A 22,190-nucleotide genomic window follows, 5' to 3' on the forward strand; every position below is an offset into this window, starting at 1 on the left:
TGCTCTTACAGGTAAAATCCCATTACAACAAATATACAAAAAACCATCTTTGGAATGCTTGTGAGAGGCTTCTGTTGCCTTGGGAAATAGTTCACAGAAACTATTATGTGGATTTTAACAAACCCTACTTAAATTTTTGTTAATAATTGCTTTTTAAATGAAAGCTTTTTATGTCATAAAAGCAATAAGACTTAATAACTTACAGCTTATTTAATTTTTAAAATTTGTTCTAATTAGTTACACATGACAGTAGAATGCTACAACTGTTTCAAAAACACCTTTCCAGTCTAATATGCAAGTCACCCCACTTTTATACTGCTCATAAATATACCACTTGATGGTGATGTCACTAATGGTCACATGGCTGTTAATGGCAGAGATCCTTTTCTTGCTTCTTTTAAAAGAGTAAAACAACTGCTCTCAAACTCCCTCTGTCACTTTAAGCCTCCAACCACGACATCAAAGGTCAAGGATGATCAAATTAAAATTACCTTACAGCTTGTAAGAGGAGAGAAGAGTGGGAGGAGGGAGGGAGATGGCAGGCTACCCAGGGATTGGGGAAGGACTTATGGCCCCTGTGGTCAAGCACCGCAATCCATATGCTTCTTTCTACTTGGAAATTTGACAGGTCAGGGCTTGGGCTAAGTGCTGCTTCAATGTTTGGTATAAAGATTTGAAAGTTTCATTGCTTTAAGCATTACATGTAATATCATCAAATTTCTCTAAACTCCAATTTTATAATTCCATAGAATCTGCCATATTGGGATTTTACCTGTAACAATAATTGCTCACACAGACCAAAAGAACTACAACACACTCACTGCAATGGAATCGTTTTGCTTTCAAAATCTTCTAGTAGTAGGTATTCCTCTCCTTCTTCAGAAACAAAAGATGACCCATGGCTGGTTTATAATCACATAAGAAATGGAGCAAGATCACCATTTACAAATCAGTGAACTCTGTTAAGCAAGTAATACTGCAAGTCTCTAAGAAAGACTGAAACAGTAGCCTGTCTTCACAAGAGTCTTGGAAGTACAAGTGTCTGCCACAGACAGCTTATATTATATTTCTTCAATAAAACCTCCTGAATATCAGAAATCATTAATGGAGGGATATAGGCCTGAAATACAATGCTACCAGGTAAGCCTATGGAGATGGCTTCTTTCAAGCCTTCAAGTCAAGGTTGAAACGTTTAAAGGTAAGATTTTTAAATGTACACACACACACACACACACACACACACAGAGGCACAAACGACTTACCTGGTGGGTTCAGGCTTCTTGCTTTGACAGTTGATCAGCAAGAGGTAGTCTTGAGGATCCTCCTGGGTGCCAAGAGTTTCCGGGTGTGGTGGAAGGCTGATTAGCTGATAGGAAGGAGGTAGAGCTGTGGAGGATGGATCCACCTGGGCAGATGGTGGTGCCGTATTTATAGCAAAAGGTGAATCAGCTGGTGCTTGCAGGGAGCTGCCAGGTGGCTTCACGGGATCTGCAATGCCAAAGTTTAACTCTCACTGTCCGTCCCATTTTAAGAACATTTTCTGTTGTTGTTGTTATTAAGCAAAACTACTTTAAGTTTGGAGTGAAATTACTTCAGCACACCAAAACAGAATGACCATGACAAAGGTAAAACAAACACTACCAAATGGAAACATTTAGGAAGAGATTTGTTCATGTCAAGGAGATCGAAAATGTACCAGGGGCTCTAAAAATCTCAACTTAGACAATCTTTAGTTTTATGGCTACTGAATGAAAGTGCTCTACAATCTTAGCAGAAGGACAGATTATTTACTTATTTATTTGTGGTGCCAGGGAACAAACCCAGGGCCTTGTGCATGCGAGGCAAGTTTTTTCCCCTTGATAAAAAACATGTCACTTCCTAAGCTGGAGACCTGTTTGGTGACACGGTGACATGCTGCTGAGTCCCAGGGCTGCTTTTCCTCTTGCATTTATTCTACTGCTCATCTTTTCTTTATACTTCTGGCAGGACTAGGGAGAAACAGTTTTAATTCTGAGACTGATGGATTCTGTTCATGTCCAGGGAAAGGGCTTCTTTAAGGCCTCACCCTGTCTTTTAGCTCATGGCTTTCTCTGCCAGTTAGTGGGCACAAGGAACATTTTCAGGAAGGTGGAGGAGAAGTACTTTATTAAGCCCTATTCTGAAAAGACACATGAAAATAGCTAACTACATTGTGTAGAAGGAGGTAATTTGAAAACAAGTTGAAAATCTAGAAATAAAATCCCTCTGTAATTACTGACATAACCAAGTATAATTTTAAGGGCCCAGAAGGCATATACTCTGTTAGTTTGGTGAGGAATACAAGGCTATAAATAACCCAGAAAAAGGTAAATGTTCCAGATATAAATAAACAAATTTGTTTGTCGCCTGTGTATGTTTGCACAGAAAAGGCTGAGTTAAAATTGACTTTTTTTTTTTTTTCAACAAAACATTATGTGAAAGATGTTAAAAGAGGTAAGGGAATTAATGTTCTATCAAATGGGATCGAGGTCACCTGACCTAGGCATTCACCAGAGAAGGGATCACTGTAAACTGTCTTCTTTAGATACTTGCTTGTGATAATGTCCTTATGTATTTAACTATAATATTCCCATAAACAGCATAGACAAGTCTATTCATTTTACAACTCTTTCAGGTGCTGAAGGTAGGTTTCTAATTGTGAGGTCTAAATATAACTGTATCCCCAGTTGTGACTCAATAGCAAACAGAGGTTCAGAAACAGATGTTGGGGGGGCGGGGCGGAAATGTTTCAATCTGAGGTAGAAACTCCCTGAGCACCTTCTCTCTGTCAAACCAGAAGAGATTAGAGCAAGAGATTCTTCCAACTCCTCTACCTGCACACACAGTTTAGGATCTGCTTCTCGAGGACTCCGTGAGCCCTTCTGGATGCTCATAAGGGTTGAAAACTTCTTTCAATTAGAGAATATGATCTGAGCAAACAGGTTGAACTAATTTCTGACTTTTTAATCTTTGTGATGCTCCAGGTAAGGTCAAGTCTTCCTACAGGCTTGCCTAACAAACTCTAACACCTTGTGTCAGGAGTTAATGAATTCTTTCTTTTTCAAGAGGATGAGAACAGAAATGGTAAGAGTAAATTTTTGGACACTTACATAATGATGTCATAATTTCAGTGGGTACTCACAAACTCTTGTTGTCCTGTCTAACAACCTAGGCTGATTACAAAGCAATGTATGTAATATACCTTCTGAAATGTATTACTCTTTTGATGCGGTTGTGAATACACAGATTTAATTCAAGGAGATTTAAAATGCTAAAGATTAAATAGTGACTCAGAGTAAATCCCTCTGGATTTAAGAGAGCCATGAAAAATATCTACCTTTTAAAGACAAGCTTAAGAAAAATATATACAACACTAGGAAGGAAGAAAGGAGAAGGCAGTTAAATTATCCTACGGGTTGTATCCACAAGTGTATTTTATATGCTTCTCTTTTCCTCTATAGTAGAGGCACAGTAAAATTCAGTAATCTAGCTCAATTTTTAGTTCTCACCAAAACAAAATAAAACTAAACACTGACAATCCTTCACCCTATAAAAATCATATGAATTCTAGTGACTGTTTTTATAGATACACTTTTCCCTTAATACTTTTTCTAAACTTGATGGCTAAACCCTAAATGAATTAAGTGATTCATCTTAAGTGGGAAAAGAAAATCCACCTGGCCAGGAAACCACAGTCTGACCTTGTTTTATTAACACAAGGGGACCATCTCATTTCTAACCTTCCATATCTCCTACCTATAAATGATCAGAGCATTTTAACCTCTTTAAAGAGGCCTGGGATTTTCCTTTTTCAAAAGTATCTCATTTATATACTGCATGAACATTAAAAGAAGCAAGAGTTAGAGAAAAATTCCCATGTTGTTCACGAGCAAGCTCATGAAAGAAAAGACCTTTAAACATCCATTAACAGCCACCCCCTCCCCTTGCAGACAACACTGGCACACACAGGACTCTAACAGGGCTGCGGAGACCACTCTGCCACTTGGGCTCAGATAACACAACATCTTCAACACTTTGGTCTCTGGGTTCTTTTCAGTCATGTTAATTTGACTATAGCTCAGCTCTGAAATTTTAATACAAGCAATGCACAGTGTCTAAATATTCTCTGACAATTTCTCTCTATAGTTTAATGACTGGTCTAAGACAAAAAAAACTTCTCTTCATCTTATAAACATGTTGACTTGTACTTATCTCTACACCACAAATAATGGAACAGGCCATTCTGTTCCCCTCCTTGCTCACACTTCTGAATTACTGCTCTAAGGAAGGCTAGTATCAAGCTTCTAAGAACCAAACATTGGTTTAGGGTTTGCTTGAGCATGAAAAATAATCTCCTACTTCTTAATTCAGAAGACGTGAAGAGTATAATGAACATTTATTATAGGCCTAATAAGCTACTGGAGTGAAGTCCTAATTGAAATTTACTTAGAAAGCTAATAAACATTGCTAAGGAAAGCCTTTCAGTGTACAAATTTTCAGTGGAGAGAAGTAGATTATGATTTGATGAGATCCAAAACATTAGAAACTGGCTCACGCCACTCTACCCTCTGCTTTAGTTTTATCCTATTTGGAGTCATCATGTCTGCTTTTAGGGTCCCTCAAGAAGTTGGGGAGGCTAGATAATGCTTCTGGATATTCAAAAGAATTACTCATTTAACAAAATGAAATGACACAAGTAGGAAATAATTCTACTCTCTTTATTGGTAAAGCAGAATTTTGCGGAGTTGATGGCATAGGTTAATTTTTTAACCACTGACTTATTGCATCTGAACATGCAGTCATGAAACTGTGGAGCTGCTCCTCTGTTCTTATCAGGAGACCAGATGAGAGTGTTTCCTCTAAGGGTGGGCTGTGTCTGCTGACACAAAATTTGTTTTTTTTTTCCTATTTTTTTAATTTCTATTGTGAAAGTCTTACTTTTATGATTGCAATTAATGGTAAATAGGTCAAGGTTATTCTGTATCTACTGATTCCTGATTTATCTGGTGTGCTGTAAAATTTTTCTTTTAAGAAGAAGCATTTTGGGATGGGGATTGTGGCTCAGTGGTAGAGCACTTGCCTAGTACGTGTGAGGCATTGGGTTCGATCCTCAGCACCAAATTATAAATAAATAAATAAATAAATAAATATATAAATAAATAAAGGCATTGTGTCCATCTACAACAACAAAAAAATATTTCTTAAAAAAGAATAATTTTGAATAGATCTATGTCTCACTTGGCAAATAAGAGTCTATAAAGAGTATTCATTATCATTAACACTAATATAACCATTTTCTCACTTCTGAATATACCATTTGTTTAAAAAAATACTTATTTTACTTTCAGTTGTAGTTGCACACAATACCTTTATTTATATGTGGTACTGAGGATTGAACCCAGGGCCTCTCAAGTGCTAGGCGAGCACTCTACCACTGATCCACAGTCCCAGCCCCGAATGAATACACCATTTTTATGGAAGAACATTTTATAAAGGTAAATCTGACAAATGGATAGCAACAAGAAGCAGCAGCAGTAGCAACTGTTGGTGAAACCAACTGCAGTTTTTCAGCTTATTTAATCCAACTATTAAAGAATTAAATTATTACACAATATGTTTAATGTGTCAAGTAGAAAAAAGTTCTTATTTGTCGTGACTCTCTTCAATAGACTGCAAAAACATTCTTAGAGACTTCAAATTGTTAGGCAATCCTGACAAATGCCATGATACTTATCTTAGAGTTATGATGGCATCAGAATCATTTGGGGGGTATTTTAGAGATCTAGTTGCCTGGGCCCCAACACAGGACACTCGGTGAACCAAGATCTCAGGGACAGTAGCTTGAAAGTGTGTAATAAAACAGAAAAAAACAAACTCAAGCTTTGATTGAATTAGTCCTCCAGCAAATGTGAATTAAAGCCATGAGATATCATGGCACACCCACTAGAATGACTGAAATTAAAGGCTGACTGTAACAAATGTTGGTAACAATATGCAATAATTGGAATTCTCATACTCTGCAGGTAGGAAAGCAATCGCGATTGTACAATGGCTTTGGAGAATTAAAGCTACTGAATCTGCTAAGGTTAAATCTATAGCTATCCTAGGATGCAGCATTTCTACTCATGCGTATATACCCAAAGAACTTACTAGACATTGATATCTATCAAAAGACATGTAAGACAGGCATGGTGAGGCACACCTGTAATCCCAGTGACTTGAGAGGCTGAGGCAGGAAGATCTCAAGTTCAAGATCAACCTCAGCAACTTAGTAAGGCCCTAAGGTCTTAGTGAAATCTTGTCTCAAAAAAAAAAAAAAAATTTAAAAAAGGGGCTGGAGATATGGCTGTGTGGTTTGGCACCCCTGGGTTCAATTCCAAGTACCCCCCCCCCCAAAAAAAAAAACTAAAGACAACCCAAATGTTCTTCAGCATTCAAACAGATCCATAAAGTGTGGTATCCACACAATGGAATGCTGCAAAAGATGAAGAAATGCATATATGCTATAACCTTGATGAGTCTTGTGGTCTTAATACTGGAAAACAGAAGCCTGACTCCATAGTTCCATTACATGAAGTTCAAGAAAATATAAAAAAAAGACGGGGGATGTTGTTCAGTAGTTAAATGACCCTAGTTCAATCCCTAGTATTAAAAAAAAAAAAAAAAGGTAAAACTCAGCCTCAAGTGCACACTTGTAATCCCTGCTCTTGGGAGGCTGAGGCAGGAGGGTTCCAAGTTGAGCAAATCGAGATCCTGTCTCAAAAAATAAGAAAAAGAGTTGGGGATGTAGCTCGGTGGCAGAGAGCATGTGTGAGGCCCTGCCTGGGTGTGATGCCCAGTAACACACACAAAAGAAGAAATAAATAAAGAATAGGCAAAAAAGAATGGACGGCAGTCAAAGCAAAAGGAAAATAAAAATACATTTGGGTGGGGGCTCTGCTTGGAAGAGGCAGAAAGGAGAATTTCAGGGGAGTGCAAATGTTCTATTTCTTAATACTGGGCAGCTATACAGACGTCTCTATGTATAGACATAGATATATAAAGCTATTTTGAACAGCACATTTAAGATCTATACTGATTATAGTGGCAATTTAAATCTCAATAAAAAAGTAAAGGAAAAGAAATTTAAAAGTCCTCAATTGAGAAAGACTGCTTCTAAGAAAGGAAGTGTATATATAATCGTAAATGCTTGTCTATCAGGAAGCATACCAAAACAGAGAATCACACTTTTTATTTTTTTAATTAAGCCACTATAATCTGGGCATTTTAAAAAAATAATAATAAAGAAAAAAAACTCAGAGGCAACTTTCTAATCTTGCATCCTAAAATTAGCCCAGAGGCCTTTAGAGAACTGAGTGAGCTTCCTATGGCCCTTGGGCTGTGCTTCCCAGGACTTGTTTAGCAGATTTAACAGCTTCCACCTTGGTGGTGTGGAAATAAAAATAAATTTGCACATTTCCAAGAAAAACAAAAGAAATTAGTTTCTACCCTCAAATCTACTGAAGAAAAGCATTCATAAGAACCACACACAGTTCAATGAGCTAGAATTTAAAAACAGATACAGCCTGCCAGCACTTTGAGTATTCAATAATAGCAGTGGTCACCTGGGGCAGCGGAAATAACATGGTAACGATATTTTGAGAGGTTCCTGGAATCAAAACACAGGTCGGATTTTTCCCCTTTCCTTTTGTTTTCAGGGAAAAACTAGTTATTCTCACAGGGATTGTGGATAGTTATTTTCTCAGACTGATATCCAAGCACAGTCTACTTTTTCCAACATCTGGTCTGAAACTAGCACAGTGAAGAAAATCATCTCATGTTATTGACCACTTTTTGAGCTCAAAATGGGAGCATATTCAGCCCTCCAAAACGGGAAGAGCACAGGGCACAGGGGACAGATCTAGGTAAAAACAAAAATACTGTTCGTGATGGGCAGAGAGGTCTAGTTGGAAAAAAGGGAATATAAACCAGGCAATAAGGTTAATGGAAGAACAAAGCTATTTTGATTCTTACCTTATATTAAACTATATGAATACAATTACAAAGTATTATAGCAATTTGCTGCTGTTAGCATTTCAGACAAATCTTTAGATGTTATTTTATTCATTTACTGTGTGTGTATGTAGTGTCAGGGATTGAACTCAAAGCTTTCCTCATGCTAGGCTATTTTTTTTTCAAAAGGTATTTAGTCTACACTACAAATGCATAAGGAAGTATAGTAGTTAGTTTTATAGCATTTTTGCAGTTTTGCCACTATACATTAAAAACCTAAACTGTAGAGTACAATGAAGTACACTTCATTATGATACTACATAATGATGAACAGTTCACTTTATACAATTTTTTCCTATAACCTCAATATATACTTAACTATATTACAAACAGCTCTAATTAGGTTATTTGGGGGCAGATGTCCAGGAAGAAGCTGTAAAAAATCTAAATAATAGAACCTAAAACATAAGTGCCGTTGTATATAAATATAGCTCTGAACTAACTATAGAAAGTATTAGCAAATTAAAAGTCCCTGGGGCTTGTTTTAAGGAGCAGATAAAAATGATATGTGATTAGCACAGCTGCCTTTGGTAACCAAGTCACAAACCATACATATCAAACCTGATTGATACTTCATTGCTCACCCTTTATGTATATTGCTTTGATAAGAGGTTCAAAAGTTAAGAATTTCATTCAACCCAAATATACTTTTAATGTGCTTTGTAAGGACTAGTGAGTTTGCCACCAAAAAGGTCACTGAAGCTTTTAAGTTTTAAAACTTCACTCCTCCTTATACTGGTAGAACATTTTTAAAGTGAAAACAGACGTTGTGACTGAGTGATTCTGACTTCTAAAATCAATGAAATGTTTCGCTAAGTACAAAACCAGAGTTCTCAGAACATGATTGGTGACAGTCACAGAGCAGTTTAAAACTACCTCAGCTTCTCTTGACCCTCAGGACTAAATTAGGAGCTGCTGCCATCTATGTTTATCTAAGTGCAGGGCACTTATCACTAGGTATTATAATTCTGGATCATCTACTAGATCGTGTAGTATACACACATGAACTTGCACCCATCAACAAATGTAATGCATTATTTTGGACATTTTTTATAAGGAATAATTTCCCACTAGATATTCAGTTCCATGTCAGTGAGGTTTACCATCTGTCTCCCTAACTAGTCACCTAATATGTGTGTGTTGAACGAGCACCTGCAACCTAATGGAGTGTTAGCAAACCCAAATAATTTTGGTGAACTAATGAATCCATTTTCTAAAGTATACCAAGCTTTTGTTCTTCCCAGATCTGATTGCTTGTTCATTTATCTCCTGGATGGTAAGAAATATTTTAAGTTGGTCAAACAAACCAGAGACTCTGTGCCTTAAAACTTGCAAAATTAATCTCATAAACAAACATTTAGAAATTCTTATTTTGGGAGTTCTCAACTTTACCCAATACTGAATAGGCTTCCAAAAACCAGACATTCACCTTCCTTGAAAGAAGAATGCACATCTTCTAATACAGCATCTCATTTCCTTTATTAAAATATTTCAGAGGATTATAAAAAGAACCAAGAAACATGAAAGAACACTTCTACTCAGCCTTGCAGATCAGCTCAATCTATGCAGGCAGCAATGGAGATGGAATTCTGCTCTTAGGTCCCCCAAACAAATTCCAAATTGAAAAGTCAGCAGGGAAATGGAACAACAGTAACCACAAAACGATTATAAGATGACACATGATTTAAACAGAAGATCCATCACAATGATACCTCATGGTATCCTCAGTAGTATCCTGAACAGGTGCTTCAGGCATCTACTAGGGAATCTTAGACCGCATCCCCCAGGGATACAGGGGACAAGTTGAAGACACTAAGGTTGAAGACCTCAGTACACCTTCATTTCTGATTCTTGGCTCTATAAAACTAAATCTATATCGAAGTCCCCTACACAGGTTCTGAGTGCATGTTTGAAAAGGAAGAGAAGCAGACAGGGACTCAGTGGTCAAACAGCTCTGAGAGTACCTGAACAAGACTTCCACCTGAGACCCCCACCCACTCAGCTGAGCTCTTTCCAGGAAAGTCAAGATCTGAAAGCAGCTGTCCCTTTGCCTCTTTTACCCATGGCCCTTCTGCGCAGTATGAACCTATTCCACCTCGGAGTTCTTTCCTTCCCAGGTGCCTAAACCTGGAGGGCTGTTTCCACCCACATGGAAACATTACTTCTTTCCAAGCCTGCAACCTGCATCTCCTCTCCTGGGAAACTGTCCTCTACTCCTGCTTATCCATACCTTGAGCCCCCTCTTCCTTCTCTGTGCTCTTTTTCATTGTGTTTTGTGCTTGATTCTCATTTGCTTTTCCTAGGTATTGATAATCACCTTGGCTACTTCATAACTTTAAAACCTAATGTGGTTTTTAAAATAATGCCTAAAGAACTGGGATGAAGCATAAAATTTTTGACATTTTAATCGGTAAAAACAGTCATATATCAACACTATTAAAATACTAATGTCAAAACTCAATAAATGTACTTAAGAATGTCCTCCTGACCCCTTCTTCCTCAGGACAATTACTTACACACTGCCCTGCAATGGTTGTTAAGTCTCTCTCTCTCAAACCTGTGGGAAAAAAAGTTTCTGTCCACACTGATTAAGGAAGAGTCCCATGATTTCCCCAAATGTCAGGTTCCTATTGCAAAACAAAACAGTGTATAACTGAATTTAACAAGGAGTTTTATGGCACCTCTAAATACATAGCAAAAAAAAGAGAACTGAAGTCGGGTAATAAAATCTTGAACTTACCTTCTTCTGTAGGATTAAACCCACAGATATCACAAATACAGCGGACCCACTTATTCATCTCCTCCTCACTGTCTGCTACCAAGTAGAAAATCCGGTCAATAGTGTTGATATCAAAAATGAAGCTGTTTTCAAATTCCTTTTTGTTAAATGTCAATCCAGCATCGACTTGCTGACATAAATTTAAATCGATGATACGGATGGGCTTCTTGGCATGATCATTTTTGTAATACTCCAGGACATCTGGATCTCCAGTCAAACGGCCACTGCGTAACACAAACCACCTCCTCTTCCATGCCTAGGAAAAAAACAAAATCACCACTTAGTATTAATTGCAGAGAAAAATTTCCAGAAGCTACACATTTATCAAGCCAGTATTATAAATGCACCATCTAGAAAAGTCACAATGGTTTTCAGTTATCATAGGATGATCTTCCACTCTGAACACCAAAGCTTATTGATCTCTCATAAGAACTTTTTGATATATATACTTGTATCTTCTATTAACTATCCTATGATATATCAAGTCAACAAACCAATGAAGGTTTAGTTTTTTACTACATATAAAAAAGTAATGCTTTCAATAAATGATGCTGGGAAAAATGAATATGGACATGATACTCAATGAAATAAGCCATTCACCAAGGGACAACTACAGTACGATTCCACTTATGTGAGGTATTTAGAGTAGTCACATTCACAGCAGGAAGGGAGAATGAGGAGTTTCAGGTGGGAAAGAAGAAGAAATTCTGGAGATGGATAGTGGTCATGGATGTACAATAATGTGAATGTTCTTAATAACCGTATTCTTAAAAAATAGAATGGTAAATTGTATGTTGTATATATTTTACCACATTTTTTTAAAAGCAATGATTTTCCATGCCTTAATATCGTGCTATAAAATACACACATGAAGGTGCTTCATCAAATAATAAAAGCAGAATCCAATGATGGAGTCTTCTTTATCAGTCCTTAACCCTAACATCTGTGCCTAGAAACAAAACCCAGATTGTCTCCTCTCAGGCTCATAAGTCTCAATCACCTACTAATAGACACTCTGTACTCTTATTGACGGAACATTCGAGGTTAGACTGCCCAAAGAGGACATTCCAGGAAGTGCAAGGGCAGAGAACCGTGACATTTTATGAACCCCACTGAAGGCACATGTCCTCACTGTTCCTCCTACTCACCCACAGACTCTGAGCACCAGTTACAATGTCACAATCCTTTAGTCTTGGAAAATTAGGACCAGCAAGAGAAAGTCTCTTTTCCAGTGAAACAACTGGTATGATGACAGCCCTGTGCCTACAGGAATTTTAGAAATTTTACTCATCACGGTACACGAGTTCCATGCTCTACAGTCTAATCAGACCAAGACAGCTCCTGCTGGGGCTGTTAACATAGGCCAATTTCCCCCCAAACAGTATTTCTGTCTTCATTAACATATATATCTATTTATAAGAAAATATTGACCAAGTTTAAAATCATCCAAGGCAATAGAGAAAGCCATGAGTATGACATGATAGAGTGTTTTTTGTTTCATAAAATCTGGCAAATAGAACACAAAGGTATTGTAGTGACAGTTTCAAAAATGGCTTCACTGTATTCTGAAAAAAAATGTGAAAGGGGAAAAAAAGAGGATCGATAACTAAAATCTACACACACTTCTCAGGCAGTTGTTTCGTCTTTGCCTCCATCTTCACTAAATTGTATAATAAACTTGTGATATGAACTGATTTTGAGTTGTGGTTCCCTAATGGAGGGGCTAGGAAGCTCTGGCAAAGATCTGAGGCAGAGACAGAAAATGAGGAGGAAGGGACCCTGAGCAATCCACAAACCAGCCATACAGCCTTCTAGTAATGTGGACAACTGACAACCAAAATAATGTGGGTGATAACTTTAGGCTTAATGTTTTAAGAGATTCTTTAAATTATATCCATTAAAGAAAAATCAATGAATTACTCAACAAGTAATTGAATTTTCTGAAGATACTGTATAAGGTACTTGTGGGAAGAGAGACAAGTTTGAAATTCATGATTCCTACCCTCGAGGTGTTTTCTAATTGTGGAGAAAAAAAATTTTAAAAAAGAAAAGTAAGCCATAAATAAATACATAAACAAACAAATAAATGCCTTGTGTAAAATAACAAAAAAAATTGTGGAGAAAATATTTAACATAAATGAAAATAAATACTTTGGAACACAGCAACCCTGGCAAAGTAGCTACAGAAATATTGCTTAGTGGATAAGCACTCCTTTACAGAAAAACTTGCAATCCTTTAACAAGAAATTTACTAAAAAAAAAAAAAAAAAATCATCAAGGCCACAGAATGTTAAAACATCGATATTTTAAGTTAAATTCTTATTGCAGTTCAAATGAAAAAGTACAGAATTGGTATCAGAAGGAGAAAGACAATAGAGTTCTATAGATGTTTTAGATGATATTGAAAAGTCACAACATGTTAGATTCACACAAATCTGGTACTGGGTTATAAAAATCCACTCATTTGATATACTCCTATTTATTTAAAAATAAATAGAAACCATCTGTGAGTTGGTTCTCTACAGATACTTCCCTATTGTTACGGTTTAGATCTGGAAGGTCTCCCAAAGGCTCCTGTGTTCGAGGCTGGGTCCGCAGTGCACAATGTTCAGAGGTGGGGCTTTGGGAAAGTGATAGGACCAACGGCTCTCAGCTCATCATGGATTAATCCATTGATGGCTTCATAAATGAATGGACCATTGGGAGGTGGTGGAAACCGCAGGAGGTGGGGTCTAGTTGGAGGGAGTAGGTCACTTGTGGCATGCCCTGGAAGGGTATCTCTCTCTCTCTCTCTCTCTCTCTCTCTCTCTCTCTCTCTCTCTCTCTCTCTCTCTCTCGTTCCCAGCCACCAGGAGGTAAGCTGCTTTGCTCTGCCACACCCTTCCACCACGAAGTATGGCCTCATCACAGGCCCAGAAACAATGGAGCCCGCTGGTCATGGACTGAACCTCTGAAACCGTGAGCCAAAATAGATCTTTCCTCCTTGTTTTTCTCAGATGTGTTGTCACAGTATCAGCTGATTTTTTTTTTTGTACCAGGAAGTGAACCCAAAGATGTTTAACCATGGAGCCACATCCTCACCCCTTTTTATTTTAAGACAGGATCTCACTAGGTTGATTCCTCCTGCCTCGGCCTCCTGAGTCGCTGAGATTACATGCACTACCACACCCAGCAGTAAGGGCTGATTAACACACCTCTCAAGCAGTAAGCTTGAGAGATTAATGGACAAATAAAGGGAAAAGAAAAAACAGAAGATTATTTATCCAGGTCCATCAAGGAATCCTATCTTTGGGTTAGTGATTTTTCTAGATAGTGGAGTTTCTGTCTTTAAATACAGAATTGACTTTTTAAAACTTTAATGTCTTGTAAGGAAATCTTTTTAAAATGCCTTACTACATAATTTATTGCCCATAATTCCTCCATTCCCTGATGACTCAGGCTAAGTAGTACAGGCATCAGTTTCTATACTGCATTTTATGTGGATCTCAAAGGCTTCTGGGCCTCTAAGTAATGCCATACAGCTGTGCCTGTATAGTTCATTCATAATCTTTTAAATGCAGTTTTTCTATCTTTTCTCTCTTAATTGCCACTTCTCTTTTTTGATAATGTGGTTTACAGGAGGCCAAACTCCTTTCTGCTCAGGGACTTTTCACATGCTGTTTTCTAAATCCAGTATTTGTTCTCTCCCTTGGTCTTTGGATGATCAATTCCTATCTTCAGCCTTTCCTTCCCCAACCACCCTCAACCCAACCAACCCCAAGGTAAAGCAGGGTATAATTTTGGGGACCCTATTACTTGCCTCTGTTGTGATTTATAAATGCCTGCAATTCAGTTTTTCTTTGTATTTATTTATTTAGCATCTAACCCCCTAGCCAGGTTGAAAGGTTCAAGAAGATAATGTGACCATGTCTGCTTGATACGCCATTACATACCCCACACATGGCCCAGTGCCTGGAACTCAGAAATATTTGTACAATAAACAAGTAGAATTCCCCTAAGAAAATAAAGTTGTAAAACTTTTGAGAATATTAAATTTGGTGTACAGGTCACGATAAAAAGAAAGGACTGCTTTCAAAACCCCTTCCACTGGAGAAAAGAGTTCCAGAGCTTGACATGATACCTAACTGCACCAAAGCACATCCATAATCACCTCAGAGAAACAAAAGAAGGTGTGTGTGTGTTCTTTAGGTTTCTCTTATCTATTCCTTTGCTTTCCTGTTGAAATCCCATTGTTCAAATTCAACAAAGCCTTTAGAAACTAAAAGAGCCAAGAAATGAATAGCCATAAATTGAGGAATAAGAGATATTGGGCTAGCGACTGCAGAGGCTGAGACATAATTCGAGACGTGAACCCTTCCAGCAGGAAATGACTGCACTAAAACACAGAATTTTCACCAAGCAGCACCTGCCACTTATTTATTTATTTTTAACATGGTCCAAATGTGAATGTTTGTCTCGGTCGCAAAATGAGTCATTCTCATTGAATCTGGCACCGATGAAACTGGAAAACAAAAGCAATTACATAAACTACACACTTAAATAAGGCAGATACAAAGGTTCTCTGGATTATGGTACAAAGCACAATTTAGCTACAGAATAAAGCTTGATGCTTGACAAGAGAACTGACATCAGCACCCTTGCTAATCACAGCACAAAAGCTTCTCTATGTTTGGTCAGAGCACGAAGCGGGCCTGCATAAATCAGTCTTTGTTATCTGAAAATATCTGGGATTCTTAAAGTTTGTCCTATTTTTATCCTCGCTGCCTTGGTAGCCCCAGAGAAAGCAGTACACTGGCCTCACCAATCCTGCAGAGCAGTAACGGACAAAAAGCACGAGTTTTCTAGAAGCCTTCAAAACCAAATACTCAGAACAATTTTAAGTAAGATTCATGCAAAAAACCATTTTTACTGTTAGACATCCATATGTGCGGGTGATGAAGGTGATATTGGCAGGAAGTCTGCACAGCAGAGAACGATGTAAAAACTCACTCTGTTGTCATTTCTTGCATGCAACAGTCACTCCGATTTTAAGTTGAATAAGTGATGTGATAACATAACTCTATTGAGAAGTCAGCATTTTGATGTAGCTCACAAGTACCACATTCTGCTCTCAGCTTCCTCTGCTTGGTGACTGTCCTTTGCCTACAGGATCAAGCCTAAACTCTAGGAGGGCACATGGGGCCTTCCAACTAATTCCCACCCTCAACCGAATCTTTCTAGCGTTGCTCCTTGCCCCTCTGCCATCCAACCATACCTTGAAGGCTTGCACCCCCTGATGTTCTTCTGCTGTGTCCTGCCTCTGGCCCTGACACATGCTGGCCCTCAGCATATAATTCCCCCTAGCCTCTTCTGGCTCTGGGCTCCCACTTCATTCTCCTTCCCATCATGTGTCGGACAGTCCTACATTTGCATTTCTTGAGAACGGGAGCTGTGCCTTTCCACCTTTCCTCTTATTTCTCCCACTGCTTGGCCCCAAGGAGGTGCTCTGTCCATGTCTGCTAAATGTGCAATTAAAAACTCTTTGAAGCAAGGATAAAAATATGCATGTTCTCACACCCTCTATGCATTACAGGAATGTTGACATGACTACAATCTGGCCAGTCCTTTCAAGAACTGTCAGGCAAGGATAGAGGTGTCACTGTACAGATATTAGAGGTATTTTTGAACTTCACTTCTAAAAGAACAGTTCTTTTAAGTACGTTTTGCACTTAAGCAAATTGAATACACTAAACTAAAGACAGACCTGTCACACTGAAGCTAAAATAGGCTCCTCACATCACACCACAAGGCTTGAATACGTACATACTGACAAGAAGTACAGATGGAGTCCCCTTATTTAGTGGGAAGGAAAAAAAAAAACCACCTGGATTAATCCAAAACCATTAGTTGTTATAATATTATTAACAATTTTGTAAAATATGTCTCTTTGGTCTAAATGGTAAATGGGTTCAGTTTTAAAGAAAAACACGGTCCTTGCTGTGTACTTGTTTTCTGAGTTCTCTGTGGTGGAGAATGATGCAGCCCATGGCTTGCCCAGACCCCCTAATCCCTTCCCTGCACCTTTCCTGGAAGAGCTAATTATTGAGGAAACTGCTAACATATGGCAGGCAAAGAACTGGGATTGGTACCCATTTGTGCTCAACTCAGAAGACTGCATATTAGAAACATCCAGAAAACTTAAGGAGAGAGAGAGAGAGAGCGAGAGAGAGAGAGAGAGAGAGAGAGAGAGAGAGAGAGAGAGAGAGAGAGAGAGAGATGGGGGTTGTAAACCTGGGTACAGTAGCTTTAAACCCTCAGCAGGTGATTCTGATGTGCCTCCAAGATTAAACCCACAGTTCTAACCAAAAGACAGAATCATGTTTCTCCTTAAAACAGAAATCTTTTTTAAATGTAATTCTTTCTCTTTTGACACCTTCTGCTGTGCCAATGCTGTCTGGATCTTCCTATTTTTGCTCACAATATTTACCCTACTGGCAGATATCTCTGAACAGCTTTCAAAGCCAGTCCACTCTTTAAAGATTGCTTCTGAACCCCAGGATCTCCTCCCTAACTCCCGACTACCCATCAATTTCTGTCCTGTAGTGGCTCCTGTGCTGCTGCCGGATGGATGGGATGGGAAGGGCCGTGTGTTTTACGTTTCCAAACGCTTATGCATGATTTTCCCAACTAGACATCAAGCTTGGAAGCTGAGGCCATTCCTTAATCACCCCCTTTTTTAATATCTGAGACAGCATTTCACACATTATAAGTGCACACAGCCTTGATAAGATAGTCTTAAAGTTTTCTGCTCACCATAATGGTTGCAGAGAGCCAGTGAACTTAAAGGAAGACATTTCAGGGGGGTGAGGGGGATATAAATCTAAAGTTGTAATTAAGTCCAAACTCCTTTAACGGGATGGCATACCAGGTGCTCTCCAATCTCAGCTCCACGATGGCCACAGTGAGCACCCAAAGGCTTTACCTTTCATTTTGGTCTCTGAAGCACCTTATCACCCTCCCCCCATGAGCTTCCTACTCATCCTTCAAAACTTTCAAGCTTCCCCTGACTTCCCCTGTGCTCCTGCTCTTCTAGGCTTTTAGCAGGCAGCACCCAGTAGCCCGTTCCCAAGCCCCCCTCCCCTCACACCTGATAACAAACTCAGGTGACAGCACAAGGGTCCCTCAGTAGCTGATGAAGCCTGACCATGTTTCCCCAGACCCGACAGCTGCACAACAGCACTTTCTACCTTCCTGAGCCAACTGCCCTTCCACTATGAAACCTCACCAATGGCAATTTACTAACCCTGTATTATCCTAAGAAGGTGTGGGAGGAAAATGTGCAGCGAAACTTTCTATTTTGGCATCTTTTTTTTTTTTTTTTTTGGCAGTACCAGGATCAAACCCAAGGCCTTGCACATGCTAAACAAGCACTTGACCACTCAGCTCCAACCCTAGCCCTTTTTATTTTTTATTTTGAGATAACTCTCATTATTAAGTTGTTGAGGCTGGCCATGAACTTGGGATCACCCTGCCTCAGTCTTCCAAGTAGCTGGGATTATATGTGTGTACCACTGAGCCTTGCTACTTAAAATCTCTTGAAAGAAACTTCAACTTCTATCGGAAGAAGTGAGACTTTTAACTGTGAGTTATTCGGCAGAATTCAAATTTATGTATAATCTCAAAAATCTGTAAAATGTCAAAGGTAGAGATGTGTCTTACAAGATGAAAATATCAGATAAATAGGTAGATATAGATGTAGATATATTTTCAGTGCTGGGAGCTGAACCCAGGGCCTTGCACACACTGGACAGTGAGCTCCGTCTTCAGTCCCCAAATGCTATTTTTTATAATACAGGTTTCAATGTAAATTTCATATGAAGGATAATGAGAAGACTGTGCAATAAATCTACGCAAAACAGCTAAAAGTGAAATGGATCTTTATGTAAAAATGTCCACAAGATAATTGGTAAATGAAAACAGCAAGTTTTAGAACTGTACGGCGGTATAACTCCAGTTGTCTGAAATAATTGTGCATTACACACACAACAAACCATATTTAGAAAACAGATCTGAAGAGATACATACCAAATTGTTGACTGTGTTAACTCTACTTAAAAGGGATGGGAGGGCCAGACGAATTTCACATTTTTTATTTTATATACTTAGTCTGATAATTTTTCCAAGAAGCTTCCACTTACTATTTTATAATTTTAAAAAAAATTACATGTTTTAAAAGTCTATGCCTAAAATGGCTCTAAGAAAGAAATTTGAGTAACTTTTTAAAATCTGGCAATGATGTACACAAAAAAACTGAAATGCAAAAGTTTATGTATGCATGGAAGTGTCATCTTGCTATCCTATCCCTCTGCAACTAGCGGATTTAACCTTTCTTTTAAATATAGAATTCCAGGATACATCTGGAATGAGTCTTAGTCAGGAAATGGCTTAGACAAATAAAATATAATGACTTTGTTTTAAAGATGGGACTTGGAGGGTTAAAAACAAACAAATAAGGAAAACTGGGATCACTGAAAACAGGAGAACACATTTCTTCTCCTCCCGTAAGTCCGGTGGTTAGAATATTCACTTTGTTTTACTTTTCTTTAAAAGCCAAGTTGGTTCATGGTCACGTATTCAGATATTTCAATATCTAAAACAAGCACCTTGGGAATTACTGTACTTATTAAAAATATTAGAATTCTATAATCATCCCACTAGGGTAAATAAAATAAAGAAAAACAAATTAACCATGAAGCAGAGACAAAAGAGAACCATGTGCTCGGGTTGTTTTCCAGGAAGCACTATCTTTTCTAATGGAGCAAAATAAGGAAAAAACAGGCTGGCTGGAAGTTTCCACTCCACTGACTCTATCATTATGATCATCTGTCCCAAACACACACAAGCCTAAAATTTCCTGTTTTCAAACTATTGTCACCATTTTCTAGCCTTGTGCTATCTGTGCTAACTTTAGCTTAGTAATATAAACAAAAGAATGCACTGAAAATACTGTAGAACAATGCCTAGATCCAGGCCGCCACTACTCCATCAACTTTTTAAATATTAGAGTCAACATACATTGCCTGGGCAAAAACAAATTAGCTGGAAACAAAACAATTTTAAAAGAGCCAGAAAAAAAAAAAAAATCCAGAAAAACCAAACCAAATTTAACTGGGATAGTACAGGAGCCAGGGAAGAAATTCAGGGAACTGTAAATGTTCAGTAAGGGTGCATATAATTTACTTGTCATCACTGCTAAATTGATGCCTACCTCAAGGCCTAGGTACAAGTTCTATATACAACAAACAGAAAAAGCAATCACAAAAGCTCCTGAGTATTCCATATATAGAAACGGTTCTTAAATCTTTACTGAGGCAGGGACTGCTCTGAGAATCTGAAAAACAGCTGCAGAAGCTTTTCCTAGAGAAAGGGTCATAGAAACAGTGCACATTTCAGGGGTCCCAAGGACTGCCGCAGCACAGGTTAAGAATGCCTGGCCGGGATTTCACTTCAATTCTCCTTTCTACCAACAACAGTTTGGTGTGAGGCTGGTCTGCCTTGGACCCCCACCAGGGAAACTGAGGTACCAACATTACACAGGAAAGGGATCCCCTGTGGCATTAACTCCCTATATATCGCTGTGGGGTAGGACCTATATATCACTGTGGGGTAGGACCCGTGGATTTCTGCTTGTCCTAATATTTTACTTCTCTCGACACAGTCCCCACTTCGGGGCTGTGTCCACATTCTGACTGTGGGGTTTTCCAGGTTTCCTTACCCTGACCAGGAGGAGGTTGAAGAGAAACAAGAGTCTGGCTGGGAGGTGATCCAAGGTAAGCATGCCACCTTCTGTGTGAGCTAGATGAGGCCCGGGGTGACAGTAGGAGCTCAGCATGTATTAGGAAGAAAGCCAGCCTACCTTGGGTTCATCAGGCCTCACCCTCCATGTGCACCAAGAGTGGGTGAGCTCCGGTGAAGATATGGGCATTGGAAAGTGGTGTCATGGTATCCACTCCACCTTTGGAAAGGGGCTTCTGACTCTGGCCTAGACATAAGGTAGGTGGAGTTTATATGTCATCTGGCCAGCTGAAATTTGGAAAGAGAGCCACAACTAGTAAAGAATGAGAATGTACCTGGCTGTGCCTTCTATAATGTGTCTCCCTATGAACCTGTGAAGGCCAAGATGGTGTAGAGGTCCAGAAAGAGTCCTCCCAACCTAGCCTAATACAGCAAAAGTACAGTAAAGAGCCACATGTCACCATGAGCTCCAGACATGCCCAGAGTACTGAGCCATTAACTGCATTTCCAGGTACCTCTTCTATGGAATAGCACAAAATAAAGCTAAATATTAGGCACCAAAATATCCCAGAATGTTATCTATTTGTAAATATCTGAAAGAGTCTAAATATGCAACTGAAGACAGGGTAACCAACTATCCCTGTTTTCCTAGGACGGCCCAGGTTTAGAACCCATATCCTAGGGACAACCTCTCCATCCCCCTCCTGGGTGAACCAGGATGGTTGGTGGCAGTAGGAAACAGAGTAAATAAATTATGACACATTCCCACAGAGGAGTCTTGCACAACCATTAACGTGGCATAGCGTTTGAAAGATGTCTTTTCTCTCATGGTTTGCAAAATTTCCACAATACCAAGATATCATACAAGGCATTCATTTTTCCGTTTGCAGAAAGTAGAATCTGGTGTGAAGGAACACCTTCCTTTTTGCCTATTCTGGCTCTCCGGTCACCTGGGTCAGGTCAAGCTGACTACACCAGTGTGTCCCCAGCACCTTGTGCATATCACCATCATGTTACTCTCCTCCTGCACATCAGGCAGTCCTCAGATAGCCGCTTTCTTCTCCCAAGACCCTGTCTTATTCCTCTTAAAGGATGTGGCAGCGAATGGACATGTGATAAATGTTACCTGAATAAACAAATTCCTGATGCCAGATCTTCCTGTGTAATGGACGATCATTTGGTGAAATGATATAAACGGCCTTCTGATTATTTTAAGAGTTGAGCCACAACCTCCATCAACTCTCTGCCTCCTCCAGGATCCGTAAACAAAAAGTGAAACCAACTTAAGGGACAAATTAATATGAACCCCAGAGCTGGCACCGTGCCAATATGGTAATGTTAGATGCCCACAGCTTCAGACAGTACCTGCAGAATCATGAGAAGACCCACATACTTGGTAAGAACTCAACTTAAATGTTACTGTTTTATGTGATAGAAATTGATACCACATTTCCAATTCAAGGCCTCACATTTTTCTGCACAGATACAAATTCTAGGTGCAGTTTCAGAGGAGTGCTGGTTGCGGTGGGTCGTGCTGACCATCACAGGAGCCATTGGCCACTGGTTA

General features: G+C 39.0%; 1 protein-coding gene across 2 annotated transcripts in view; it reads right to left on the minus strand.

Annotated features, from left to right (window-relative positions):
* Positions 1-22,190, minus strand: part of Gab1 (GRB2 associated binding protein 1) — a 117,904-nt gene that overhangs the window by 32,145 nt on the left and 63,569 nt on the right. For both annotated transcript variants that reach the window (XM_027926648.3, XM_027926649.3), the window contains exons 2-3: positions 10,811-11,105; positions 1,263-1,488 (exon numbers count right to left, since the gene is read on the minus strand). In XM_027926648.3, the coding sequence (XP_027782449.1) occupies positions 1,263-1,488; positions 10,811-11,105 (521 nt within the window). The remainder of the gene's footprint in view (positions 1-1,262; positions 1,489-10,810; positions 11,106-22,190) is intronic.

The sequence above is a fragment of the Marmota flaviventris genome, chromosome 7 (genome assembly GCF_047511675.1).
Source record: "Marmota flaviventris isolate mMarFla1 chromosome 7, mMarFla1.hap1, whole genome shotgun sequence".
NCBI lineage: Eukaryota > Metazoa > Chordata > Mammalia > Rodentia > Sciuridae > Marmota > Marmota flaviventris.